Source organism: Hemitrygon akajei, chromosome 11 (assembly GCF_048418815.1).
Source record: "Hemitrygon akajei chromosome 11, sHemAka1.3, whole genome shotgun sequence".
In the NCBI taxonomy this organism is placed as follows: domain Eukaryota; kingdom Metazoa; phylum Chordata; class Chondrichthyes; order Myliobatiformes; family Dasyatidae; genus Hemitrygon; species Hemitrygon akajei.
Genome location: NC_133134.1, coordinates 17,164,234 through 17,178,828, shown reverse-complemented (window position 1 = coordinate 17,178,828; position 14,595 = coordinate 17,164,234). Strand labels below are relative to the sequence as shown.

The window sequence follows — 14,595 nt, the reverse complement described above, 5'->3', positions numbered from 1 at the left end:
ATTGTTACTCTGAACCCAACGCAGCACAAAAAATAGTAAGATAAAGAACACGATGATAAAACAACACTATAAATAAAAAGATGTAAGATAGCTCATATTCAAAGACTGATTGAATGTCCATAAAGTGATGCTGGACACAGGAGTATCTGTACATAAGGTGACCCTGACAGGAAAGGTTATGGGGAGAAGACAGGAGAATGGAGTTGAGAAGGAAATGGATCAGCCATGATGAAATGACAGGGAGACTCAGAGAGCCAAATGGCCTAACTCTGATCGTATGCCTTATTGACTATGGAACTGATGCAGTAGTGGTGGTTGGGTTGTGGTGGAGTCTGTTAGTGGGTGGAGGTGTTGATCAGCCTTAATGTCTGAGAAAGTAACTGTTTTTGGGTCTGGTGGTCCTGGCATGGATGCTATGTAGCCTGCTCCACGATGAGAGTGGGGCAAACAGTCCATGCGCAGGGTGGGCGGGACCCTTCATGATGTTGCTGGCCCTTTCCTGGCACCTTTCTGTATATCCGTCCCTGGTGGTTGGTAGGCTGGTGCCGGTGATGAGTTTTGACTACCTGTTGTACCTCCAGTCTGCTGCAGAGCAGACACTGTTAAATGCAGGGGGAAAAAAAGACTCATTCGCATTCAGAGTATGCTCCCAAAAATAATATTTTTAATGCAGTGTTTACATCAAGTAGGTATGTACAACCCTCTTATCATCAGTCAAGATGGCACAAAGATAATAGATTTACTTTGAAATTTGATAATGTTCAATTTCCTCTGTAGCAGTGCTAGTCTTACCAACATGGTTCACAGATTATTTGACCAATTCAACTGAAGGTGTTTGCCACTTAACACAGAAAAGGCAGCGGTTAATTTGCGCATAGCAATCTGGGAGTGAGCAGGTAATAATGTTCATTACTGATAACGATTTCTGGAACAAATATTGACCAGGACAGCAGGGATTATTCCTGCTATTTTCTTCAAATAACATCAGAATCAGAATCAGGTTTATTATTGCTGACATACAGTTATGTGCAACAGTCTTAGGCATATATATAGCAAGGATGCCTACTGTGGTAATGTTATATATTGCACTGTATTGCTGCTGCAAAAAAATTCATGACATATGTGAGTGATGATAAATCTAATTCTGATATGGTTCTCCACTGTGGACTGAGAGTGGGAAGGGGGCAGGGAGAAGGGAATCATGGTTGGGAAGTGAGGAACGGAGAGGGGAGTGAGCGGGAAGTACCAGAGAGACATCCTGTAATGATCAATAAACCAATTGGTATCAATGACCTTGCCTGGTGTCTCAGGTCTGGGTGAGTCTGCACCCGTGCCAGCTCCTGCCCCTGGCACTCCTTCTCTGCCACCTGTCCCACCCCGCTCCCGTGGTTCTCCACCTTCACCATTCCCAACATTCTTTGCTCCTGCCAGATTGACAAATGCAACACTGTTCAAAAGTCCTTGGCACCCTAGCTATATACTGTATATGTGCCTCAGACTATTGCACAGTACTGGGTGTCGTGAAATTAATTGTTTTTTGGCAGCAGTACAGTGCAAGACATAAAAATTACCATAAGTTACAGTAATTAAAAAAGCTAAATCGTGCAAAAGAGGATTAGTGAGGTGGTATTCATGGACTGTCCAGTACTCTCAACAGTGAAGGGGGAGAATATGACTGTAAAACATTGAGTGTGGGTCTTCAGTCTCCCTAGTGCCCCAGGGAGAGGGCATGTCCTGGATGGTGAGCGTCCTTAATAATGGATACCACCTTCTTGAGGCATTGCCATCTGAAAATGTCCACTGGTGGGAGAGAGTTACCCAGCCAATGCTCCTGACATGCTTTGTCGATGATGGAAATGCTTTGGAACATTAAAAGGCGAGTCATCCTCTACAAGAGACCCAGTCTCTGCTAAACTGTTGTAGACACTGTATTTGGTTGATTCAGTTGAATGTCTGGTTAATGGTGACTCCCAGAATGTTGTTGGCAGGGGAACTTGCAGTGATAATGCCAAGAAAATATCAGCGATAAGTGATTACATACTCTGTACACAAGTGGTTCTGCAGATGTTGGAGACCCAAAGCAACACGTACAAAACGCTGGAGGTTCCCCTCTCCCTATCAAGGAGTAAACACTTCCAGCTAACAAAGTAGTTTAAGCACAGTCCATTTATTTTCCGTGAAACACGTTTAATCTGAACAACATTCTTAAAACATATTCAAAACTCACAAAGGATTTCCATCTTATAAAAGACTTCCAAATCACAAACCATTTCTAAAACACAAAGGATTTCCAAAACATAGTTACAGTTCCTATAAGCTGAAAAAACATACCAACCATGCAGATAAATGAAATATCCATCTCAAAAATTGAAAGCAGAGGAATGGACTCTAGTTCACCCTGTGTTTCTTTCATACTACTTGATGTTCCTTACACCAATCCTAAAGAGTCTGGATGCTCTCTACATATTGTTTCTTTGTCACTTAGCTGTCTTCACGAGTATATGATATTTCCACAGATACATTTTAATACAAACTGTCTAAAAGTTTCTTGGAGACTCTGACTTTGAGGCCGCTATCAATCAGAGTGGACCATGGATGTTGCATCCTGGCTGTCTAGATACACAAGCCTGGGCAGTACGATATGGAGAGCAAACTGTTACCCATGTAGCAAGCTCCCCCTCTCCAGGCAACTGATGAGCCCAAAGGAACGGCAGAGTTTGGTACCAGCTGGGTTGCTGGAGTTGCCCGTCAGCGTTGAACTCAATGTTGGACCAGCTCCGGATTCTCCTGTGGGGTTTACTGCCGAAGCTCCCCCCCTCCATGAGCTTGTATAGCCACTAGGCAGCGGAGGTTTGAGATCAGAGTTTTCCTTCTCCTCGGTGAGCTGCCACCCACGGCTGATGAGCCCCATTTGCCCAAAGTGAGTGGTTTTAAGGCAGCAGTATCCTGCCTTTGACCCTTCTCCTTTTGGTAAAAACAATTCCACTGGGCTTAGTAGCTAAGCCACACATGAAGGCCTGGAGCTGGACTTGGTTGTCAGAGGCTATTTGAGGTGCTCGTCATTGGGAGCATTTAATAGGTAGTGGGAGCTAGTCCTCACTACCACCTCTTCAGCAGACCAACCTTAAGGTCTCCAACCTTGGAGACACAGATACCAGATAACCAAGGTTAATGCCGTGAAGCTAACTTCCCTGAGTACGTAAAGATTCCAATTTATTAATAGATCAATCATTGATATCCTAAGTGATTGTCTCCATCTGGTCTATAAGCTTCCTTGAACCAAACAATTTAGCCAGCTTGTCTGTTCTGAAACAAGCCTAATTATATAATCCATAGTCTTACACTGCACCTCTTCAGCAACAAGATAGGTGCTGTGACCCAACATCCTGTTTTCGATAGACAGTGCTTGTTTGCAAAGCTGTGGATTTTAACTTAAAACTGATTACTGATTTCCATTTATATTAAGAACTGAAGACTGGCCAGATCCATTTATGACTAGATCCTAAACAACGAATATTAGTTGGAAGGTTTACTGACAAGTGTTTGATCTTATAAGCAGCAGCCGCTGTATTTAGAAAGCTAAGCTTGGCAAAAAAAAACACAAGAGGCTTCCTGGCCCAGGAAGCGAATATTCTTCAAAGAGTTTGAGGAGACTTAATATGTCACCAAAGACTGTCACAAATTTCTACAGGGGCACCATGGAGGATATCCTTATTGGGTGCATCACCATCTGGTACGGAGGGGCTTCAGAAAGCTGTAAACTCAGCCAGCTCCATCATGGGCACTAGCTTCCCCAGGATCCAGGACACCTTCAAATGGTGATGCCTCAAAAAAGTGGCCTCTGTCATCCAGGAAGAAATACAGGAGCCTGAACCTGCTACAGGAGAAGGAACAGTTTCTTTTGAAAATGGTGGTGCAGTAGTTTAAGCAGAAGTATTGAAGGATCTTGAGATTTATTTGTGGAGAGTAGTAACTGGGACATTTTGATAATCCTGTAAATAAAGTTCAGCTCAAACTGGAATTCACTTAAGTCCTCAGGAAAGAAAAATATTGTATACAGAGTCATAGAATACTACAGCACATGTGTTTCCTGCATGTGTTTATGTGTCTATGAAACACTACAGGCCTTTTGGCTATCTAGTCCATGCCAAAATGTTATTCCAATTAGTCCCATTGACTTGAAGATAGATCATAGCTTTCCATATCCCTCCCATCCATGTATCTATCCAGACTTCTTTTAAATATTACAATCAAACCCGCATCCACCACATATGCTGACAGTTTATTCCACACTCACACCACCTTCTTAATTAAGGTGTTTCTCTGCAGGTTCCGCTTAAATAAAGATTAATTTCATTTGTTACATGTACATGAAACATACCTTGAAATGCATTGTTCGTGTCAACTCAAATCAGCGAGGATTGTACTGAGGTAATTTCTGGCACCAACATAGCATGTCGACAACTCACTAACCCTAACAGTATAGTACAGTGGAAAAGCCTGAGGTACATATATATAGCTAGGGTACCTAAGACCTTTGCACAGTACTGTAGTAATTTTACTGCTGCAAAAAAAAAACAAATTTCATGACATTATGTGATTGATGATAAACCTGATTCTGATATGGGTCTCTATTGTGGACTGAAAGTGGGAAGGGGTCAGGGAGAGGGGAATCATGATTGGGGAAAGGGGAAGAGGGAGGGGAAGAAGCGGAAAGCACCAGAGAGACATTTTGTATTGATCAATAAGCCAACTGTTTGGAATGAAATGACCTTGCCTGGTGTCTCAGGGCTGGGTGTGTCTGCACCTGCGCCACACCCCTTCGATGGCACTCCACCTTCATCATTCCCTACATCCTTTGCTGCAGCCAGATTTACAAACTCACTCTTCACTCCACCTTGGCAAATACAGAACTGTACATCCTTGGAATATGAGAGGAAACCAGAGCACCCAGAGGAAACACATGCAGTTAAGGGAAGAACATACAAACTCCTTACCGGTAGCAGCAGAGCTCGAACCCCAATCTTACAGCTTGGCCTGTAACAGTGTTACCCCAACCGTTACACCACCCTTAACCAATGACTTCTATTTCTCGTCTTGCCCAATATCAGGGGAAAAAGCCCCACATAGATTTACCCTCTCTATACCCCGCATGATTTTGGCTGTCACAGTAAGATCTCCCCTCATTCTCCTACCTTCCAGGGAATAAAATCCCAATCTATTCAAGCTTTCCTGCAACTCAAGTCCCGTCAAAATCCTTGTAAATTTTATCTGCAATTCTCTAGAGTTCAGTGGTGTTGGGGAAGAGCCAAATGTGTTGTTACGAGAAAATATTTCATACAGCAAGCAGTTAGGAACTGGAATGCAGATGGAGCTGGATTATATCTGAAAGGAAAGAATTTGCGGGGTTATTTGGGAAAGGATGGGGTAGTGGAACCAGCTAGATTGCTTTTACACAGTGCCAGTATCAACTTGATGGACTGAATTGTGTCTTCCTGTGCAGTGGCTATCCCTGTGATTTGTGGGAGATTCAAGATGGTTCATGGTCATTTTACGGTACACAAGCATAAATAGAGATGGCCATTGCCTGGCATGTTTGTGGCACTTATATCACTTGTCACTGATCAGCCCGTGCCAACTTGTTGCCTGGGTCTTGCTACATGCAGGCAATGGTCTGCCATCTTTGCTTAGTGATTGTGAATGGATTTGAATATTGACTCTGAATGCACTGATTTGCCTTTGAGCAAACCATAGTTTGCAGAAGGCGAATTATTTCTACAGCCCCTTTCCAGGACAGTGCCAAGGAAATGCTGTCTGGATGGCGGTACTGTCTTTTGGGTGAGATATTAATTCTAATCTGGTAGATGTAGAAGTCTTGTTGCTCTTTCGAAGGAAAGCTGGGAAGTTCTTTCTGATGCCCTGGCCAATTGTTAAAGAATAGTTTTACAGATTAAGGGTTAGCTTTATTTGTCACATGTACATCGAAACATACACTGAAACCTGTTGTTTGTGTTAAATCAATCAACGAGGTTCATGTTGGCAGCCCGTAAGAGTTGCCACTCTTCTGGCACCAACATAGCATGGCCACAACTCAGTAACCCTAACGTACATCTGGAATGTGGGAGGAAACCGGAGCACCTGGAGGAAACCCATGCAGCCATGGGGCAAATGTTTTACAGGCAGGAGCGGGAATTGAACCACATTGATGAATAGCTGGTGTTGCAAAGTGATGTGCTAAGCGCTACGCTATCATTGCCGACTCAGTCAGCATTTTAATGAGAACATTATCATGGCATTTGTCTGAGGAAGCCAGTAGTGCATTGATTAGCAGCCGTGATGGCCCTTTGAAACTGCAAAAGTCACTATATGGATGAAAGTCTTTTTCTCTCTGTTGATAAACCAGGGGCCAGATTCACGAGGCAGCTGCTGTGAGCGATGTTCATTCACACAGACAAGTTAAGTCTTTTATTGGCCTGATGCTGATGAATGGAGCTAAGCACTGCTGACACTTTCGCCAGCTGTTACAGTAACCAGCCTCGGCAGATGAGCCAGCAAGGGGAGCTCAGGCATGGAAATTTTTTATATGTTGCTTAGTCAGCGTGTTTCGCCGTTGATCAAAAGCTTGCAGTGAAGGACTGTCCATTCAGCCCATTGTGGTCACACTGGCTGAAGAATTGAAACCTACTCAGGTTTATGCCTAATAGATTCAAGTCCAACTGCAACTGAAAGATCAGATCATGAGATAGAACTCCTAACACCTTACATAGAACATTACAACAAAATTACAGGCCCTTTGGCCCACAATGTTGTACTAACCTTTTAACCAACTCTTAAGATCAATCTACCGCTTCCCTCCTTCATAACCCTCCATTTTTCTATCATCCATGTGCCTATCTTGAGAGTTTCTTCAATGCCCCTATCAGCTGCTACCATCCAAGCTGGCAGGGCATCCCCTATACACTCTTCTCCAATCACCTTAAGATTTAGCCCCCTGGTATTAGCCATTTCTGTCCTGGGAAAAGGTCTCTAGCTGTCCACTCAATCTATGTCCCTTACCATCTTGTATACCTCTATCAAGTCACTTCTCATCCCCCTTTGCTCCAGTTTCAAATTTCACCATCTGATGATGTTTCCAATCAGCTTTCTAAGCCACCAACTATCTTAAATCTGTGAGCTGTAGAGACCTGGAGAGATTCAGAACAGTAACAGTCCTTTGTCTCACCAACTCTGCTGACTATTTACTCTAATTCTACTCCACCCTCCCCACATTCCCATCAATTACCTGCGGCTTCTACCACTCGGTTACACACTAGGGGCAACTGACAGGGTTCAATTAACCTACCAAACCTGCATGAACCTGGGATTTGGGAGGAAACCGGAGCAGCTGGATGAACAGGAGCAAACTCACGTGTGAACTCTACACAGACAGCACCAGAGGCCATGATTGAACCCACTTTTATCCAAGCATCTCTTGAGCCTTTACCTTTTAACAAGGAAAAAAAATCCATGCCAGACCAGTTTTCCTCTGCTCCTCTATGAAATTCTTCATCCTCGGTAGCGTCAGAATCAGAAACAGGTTTAATATCACTAGTGTATGTCGTGAAATTTGTTATCTTTACAGCAGCAGTACAATGTAATACATGGTAATAAAAAAATACATGAATTACAGTAAGTATATATAAAATAGTTAAACTAAATAAGGTGTACAAAAATAAAAATTTAAAAAAAGTAGTGAGGGTAGTGTTCAAGGGTTCAATGTCCATTCAGAAATCTGGCAGAGGGGAAGAAGCTATTCCTGAATCACTGAGTGTGCGCCATCAGGCTCCTGTACCTCCTTCCTGATGATAGCAATGAGAAGAAGGCATGTCCTGGGTGATGGGGGTCCTTAATGATGGATGCCACCTTTTTGAGGCATCATTGATGTCTTGGCTACTACAGAGGCTAGTGATGGAGCTGACTGAGTTTACAACTCTCTGCTGCTTAACATTGATCCTGTGCAGGAGCTCCCCTCCCCCATACTAGACAGGGATGCAACCAGTTGGAATGATCTCCGTGGTACATCTGTAGAAATTTGTGAGTGTCTTTGGTGACGAACCAAATCTTCATAGACTTCTCTGCACTCTCTGGTGCAGTGTTATGAGGTGACAGGAGAATCAGAATCAGAAGCCAGAACAGAGAGAGCTACAGTGTTTAACACAACTTGACGCGCAGTTTCCCCCTGCCCTGTTGTTCCACAGCGTGCTCGACAAGGTTTTGCGATCAGAGAGAGTAGGTAGAGGAACACTCTGGGAAGTTGGGTGAAAGTCACAGGATATGTTGTATACTGCGCAATCAGTTCTTCCCCCCCAGCACTCTGATTTATGGAGTGCTACTGGGAAGAGTCAGGCTATGAGAGGCCCTCTCGCCATAATAGCAGGGACATGGATGAATAGAAGCTAAATCGCGGGACTAGCATTAACTTCCGGAAGCCTGAGCTGTTAAAGTAAGACGTGTGAATCCTACCTTGAGTAAGAAATTAAAGTATTTAGTATCAATAGTGGTATAAATAAGAATAGTAAAAATGTGTTCTGTGTTCTGCCAAGGATTGTGGGCATGCTATATTGGCACTAGATTGGGTAGCAACACTTGTGGGCTGCTCCCCAGCACACCCTTGGGTGTGTTGGTTGATAGACAAACAATGCATTTCACTGACTTCTCCCTGTACACGTGATAAATAAATTTGGTTTGAATCTTAAGCTTGAATCTTGAATAAACCTTGTCCAGTAAAATCCTTCAGAGAAATAAAAGTATTACACACACAGGGAGGAAATCTCTCCTTGTCTGTCCAATACATCAACTCAAGGCTTACTAATGTGGTTTCCTTTTGAACTGCACAAGATGGACAACAAATGTGTGGGCGTTGCCAGTGGCATCTGCGTTTTGTGAATGAATTTGCTTCTCAAAACCTAAAGTGTGGGAACAGGATGGGAGACAAAATCCACATAAGTAAAACTCAAAATTATATAGTTTGATAAGATATAAAGATTCTTAATGGAGAATGGGTTTTTGATGATGAACAGATGTACTGTAAGTAAATTGGCTGGTGGAATGCAGTGGATGAAATTAATTAATCCTTCCTGACCATTTTCTGTAAGTGCACCAATATACAATATATATCTTTCCGCTGCATTTATTTTGGTGGAGTTGAGGGGAGATTCTTTAAATACGTTTTTCCAAACAACACAATTAAATAAAAGCACATGGTCCAATAATGTACATTTTTGAAACTTTAGGGACGTCATTACAGGGTCTGCTCCGAACTGATCCTATGACCTACAGGCTCACTTTCAAGGACACTTTACAATTAATTTTCTCAGTATTTTGGGGAAGAGCATTAGAGATACGTCTCTACCAAAGGAGGTGTAAGGCACTCCTTCCCTCTGCCAACCTGCAGGTCACCTTTGGGCAAAAGGTGTAGCAGCAGTTTAGAGCCCCCCCCACCCCCGATCATGGTCATGCGGAGCCAGGGGAGTGGGTGGTGGATGGTCGTATGAGCAGCTGGTGCATATCACAAGTCCTGGTTATGCGACCACTGACACCAGGCAGGCGATCTCTGGAGAGTATTTACAATGGCTGGGGTCACCCATCTTGTCAAGACACTGCCCAGAAGAAGGCAATGGCAAACAAACCACTTCTGTAGAAAAAATTGCTGAGAATAATCATTGTCATGGAAAGACCGTGATCACCCACATCATACGACAAGGCACAGAACGAACAAATAATCCTCAGTATTATTTTTTGTTTGCACAGTTTGTCTTCTGTAGCACATTGGTTGCTTGTCAGTCTTGATTTATGTTTAGTTTTTTTAATAAATTATACTGTATTCCTGTTTTTTTTTAACTTGTAAATACCCACAAGGAAATGAATTTCAAGGCAATAGATGGTAACATACATACTTTAATAATAATAATTTACTTTGACCTTTGAATTTTGTGCCCCAGTGCAGTACCTGGGGGTATGACGTGGTATCGGAGCTTCTGTCACTTGGAGTTGTTTCACCAGCCCTGCACCTTCTTCCTCAGGTGACTGTGAAAGAACCCATGGCACTGTCAAGGAAGAATAGACAAGCCCCAGGCAATATTTATGCGTTAAATGTCACATGGCCATTATTCTATCGCTGTATGTAAAATTGACCGTGTTTTACAATGACCGGACTTCAAAAGTGCTCCATAGGTTGTAAAGTGCTTTGGGACAACCCCAAGGCTGTGAAAGTTATTGAACAATTGCAAGTCCTTTCTCTTTCTTGTTTTGCTTATATTAATCCAAGGCTTACCATTAGAAACAGCTGCCGAGGGTGATTGCATTACACATTCTCCGCTGGGGCCCTGTGGATTAGAGCAATAAGTGGATTCACATTTGTGAAAGGGAAAATGACAACCATTCTAGATGTTGTTTGTACAGACTCTGAAATTATGCACCTTCAGACATGATGGCACAGGCTTCCTTAAAAATGAATAGGTTTTATAGACACATAGAGGAAAATGGTTGCTAGACTTCATCTGGTAGCTAGGCCTAATGTGGTTTCCTAGATGGCAATTAACCATATTGATGTAAATTTTCCTAAGAATGTCCCATAATGCCCCAATTATGAAACCGTAATGCACAGGAGCAGAATTAGGCCGTTTGGCCTAGTCCATCAAGTCTTCTCCACCATTTGATCCTGGCTGATTTTTTTTCTCTCAACTCCATAAGACATAGATGAGAATTGGGGTTGTGTTTTCAGTGGGTGTCTAAGCACTTTTGTGCATAAATAGGACAAAAGCAGCAGAACTGCTTTTTCATTCTCACCTGTGTCTCCTCCGCCAACTTTAAGAGAGTGAGGGGTGATGACTGAAACATGGTGGAAGTGGAGAAGATATTTCCTGTAGTGGGAGAATCTAGAATTAGGATTCGCTGTTTAACATTAAGGTGTTGCCCATTTAAGGCCATGATGATGTGAAATTGGTTTATTTCCAGAATGTTCTGAACCTTTGGAACTGTCTTCCTCTGTGAATATTTTTAAGGCAGACTTAATTGGTTGCTTATTAAGCAAGTGTGAAAGTTTACTCGTGGTAGGGAAGAATGCAGATTTGAACCTGCAATCACAGATGCATTGATTGACAGTATGGCCTCAAAGGGCTGGGTGGTGACAATCTGCCCTTAATTAATATATTTGTCAAATTTACCTATTTCATCTTCCCGATTCACACGGAGCGCGGAGCTCAGTTCCGACGCCATCTGTAAGAAGTTTGTACGCCCTTCCCGTGATTGCATAGGTTTCCTCTGGGTGCTCGGGTTTACTCCCACAGTAAACCAGATTAACCGGTTAGCAGATCGTTGTAAATTGTCTTGTGATTAGGCTAGGGTTAAATAGGTGGGTTACTGGGTGGTGCATCTCGTTGGGTTGGAAGGGCCTGTTCTTCTCTGTATTTGTAAATATAATTAGCAATTTTAACCACTGCATGTATTATATAAATAAAAATATATAAATAATAAAAATTAATGTGACTCCTGTTGATGTTTAAAGTCATTAATGCATATAGACTAGCTGACTAACCAATGTTGATCATGCTGAAGGAATCATTCCTGCGCGGAAAGCATCTAATTATGATTGACAGTTTTATTTCCACCAGGAAGGTTTGGATTCAATGTCAAATCTTGTGCGCGCATTCAGCATTCTTTTCTTTAACTGTCTCTCCCTCTTGTCGTTTTGGCTAGGATTAGGTCTGAAGGAGGTGAAAGCAACGATGGCGGAGAGAACGCAGGAGACTGGGCTTGTTTGCTCAGAAGGATTTAAGAAGGACACGACGGGGAGAGATCTCTTTGGATACGTGGGCATTGAAGCAGTCCTGGATCAGATGAGACGCAAAGCCATGAAGACCGGGTTTGAATTCAACATCATGGTTGTAGGTAATTATAACGGTGTGAGCCCGAGGGAACCTGCCCTACCTCACTGATTGATACCGTAACCATGCTGTGTCCAGCTTCCTTTATACATGCTGAAGACTGTTTATAGTGTAACTTTAATATGAAAAGGAAGGGTCATATTCTTTACAACAGAGGAAATATAAATTATAAAGCTGTCAGAAACTCAAACAAATCTTTTACACAGTGACTTAATTATGGACAGATGTGTTCTAAGCACTTGGCCTCTAACCTTTGCAACTTTAGTTTAAAACAAAGACAATTCCACTCATAAACTCTTCATTTTGGAGATCTACATTTTTTCCCCAGAAAGATTAATAAGCACCATAAGTACAATTGATGCATAAATAAATGTAGATGTTATTGAGGTGTTAGGAGGAAGATTTGGCCAACTTTCTCTTTTGAGTACAGCATCTGAAGAGGCAGCAGGACCACATTGTGATTTCACTGTGTCGAATTTCATTCGACGTCATTTCCCCCAGAGCATGATGTTTCAAAACTTGTCAAATGAGAGGCAGGGAAAATAAATGCTTTTGTTTCAACAGTTCTGAACTATGCTCCAGTTACAGGGTGCAGCAGTGTAATGGTGATATTACAGCACGAGCAGTCCAAGTTCTGGACCATTGATCCAAAGGCATGATTTTGAATCCCACCAGGGGAAATTTAAAGTCAATTAAACAAGTGCGGAACCATTGTTGGTAATGGCTACATTGCAACAACTGGATTGTATTAAGAACGCATCTGGTTAACTGAGAGAAACTGCCACTGTAGATAGAACTGGACTCACATAGAACATAGAAATTTACTGCACATTACAGGCCCCTCAGCCCACAATGTTGCGCCAACCATGTAACCTACTCTAGAGATTGCCTAGAATTTCCCTAACGCAGAGCCCTCTTTTTCTATGTACCTATCTAAGAGGCTCTTAAAAGGCCTGTTGTATTCGCCTCTACCACCTTCACTGACAGGGCATTCCATGCACCCACCACTCTCTGTGTGGAGAAACTTACCCCTGACATCTACCCGCTACCTGTTTCAAGCACCTTAAAACTATGCCCCCTCGTGTTAGCCACTTCAGCCCTGGGGAAAACCTCTGGTTATCCACACGATCAATGTCGCTCATCATCTTATAAACCTCTATCAGGTCACCTCTCATCCTCCGTCACTCCAAGGAAAAAAGGCTAAGTATACTCAACCTATTCTCATAAGGTGCATCCTTCAATCCAGGCAACATCTTTGTAAATCTCCTCTGCACTCTCTCTATAGTATCCACATCCTTCCTGTAGTGAGGTGACCAGAACTCACTTTCAAGGATTCTTCGTTCGTCTCAAGTTCTTGATATTTATTGCTTATTTATTTATATTATTATTATTATTTCACTTTGTAGTTGCACAATTGTTGTCCTCTGCACTCTGGTGGGCAGTCTTTCATTTAATGTCAGAGAAATGTACACAATATACATCCTGAAATTCGCAAACATCCACAAAATCAGAGGAATGCCCCAAAGAATGAATGACAGTTAAATGTTGGAACCTCAAAGCCCCCCCCAGCTCCCCCACCCCATGTGTAATCAGCAACAAAGCAATTAACGAGCACTCAAGCGTACAGCAAAGCATCAATAAAGACACAGACTTGCAGTACCCCAAAGACTACTTGTTCACCCGGTAATACGACATACCACAGGCTCTCTCTCTCTCTCTCTCCCTAATAAGGGAAAAAGAGGTGTCCCCGTTTCACTGCGAGAGGGGAGACATAACAAAACAACTCGTCGATTTATGGTGCTAAAAGTCTGTTGCGTCGCTTTTTCCGAGCTCTCTGCCCAAAGAACTCGGGTCTCTGGGCACCCAACCAGCAGCCAGCTCACTGCTTTCGATCTTCCATCTCCCACGGTGCACCAGGCGGCAGAACCCACCTTGAGTCCGCCCACCTCCAGAGCCACGAAAATCCGGCACCCTGAAGGCGCGCTAGTCTTCTCGGCTGCATCCTCGGCACATCGAAAAGAAACGATCGTGAGGCCCCGAGAGCGGGTCCCATTTCCACAAGGAACCGAAGTCAGCGTGTAACTCCAGGTCAGGGTCTTCAAAAGAACCGTGAAAAGGGACAAAAATAAATTAAATATGGAAGTAGAGCTATTTCCAAAGATGCAAGCAAAGGATTCACTTTTAGGTGCCATTGTCCTCCTAAGCTCCGTATTCTACATATTGCTGTATAGAATTATTGAGTATGTCCACAAGAAAATGAATCTCAGAATTGTATATGGGGACATAAACGTACTTTGATAATAAATTTACTTTGAGCTTTGGTACTAATGTAGCTGAACTTTAAATTGAAATGTGTCAGGTTTAATCATGGCTTCTAATATGGTATGATTGATTGCCTCCGTAGATAATGATTTTTTTAAGGAACTGGCGTTTCACCCAGCCTAGTAATCTGCACTTTGATTTGAGAACCTGCCTGTCTGCACTTGGTATTTGGAATGAAGCTTGGCCTCCCAGATGGTACTTTCCTGGAACTTTTGTTTTTGGCGTGTCACTCCAGACAATCAGCCATTCTCGTCTGGCGTGTCGTGTCAGGATTGGTCTCCTTTCGGATTAACTGGGTCACGATATGAAAGTTCCTGACTCGATCCTTGTTTTCCTACGAGGCCGAGTG

The 14,595-nt window shown here is 42.9% G+C and overlaps 1 protein-coding gene across 7 annotated transcripts in view; it reads left to right on the top strand.

Annotated features, from left to right (window-relative positions):
• LOC140735343 (septin-9-like) overlaps positions 1 to 14,595 on the top strand; it is a 416,923-nt gene that overhangs the window by 253,919 nt on the left and 148,409 nt on the right. For all 7 annotated transcript variants that reach the window (XM_073060281.1, XM_073060280.1, XM_073060282.1 and 4 more), the window contains one exon: positions 11,737 to 11,928. In XM_073060281.1, coding sequence (XP_072916382.1) covers positions 11,737 to 11,928 — 192 coding nt within the window. The remainder of the gene's footprint in view (positions 1 to 11,736; positions 11,929 to 14,595) is intronic.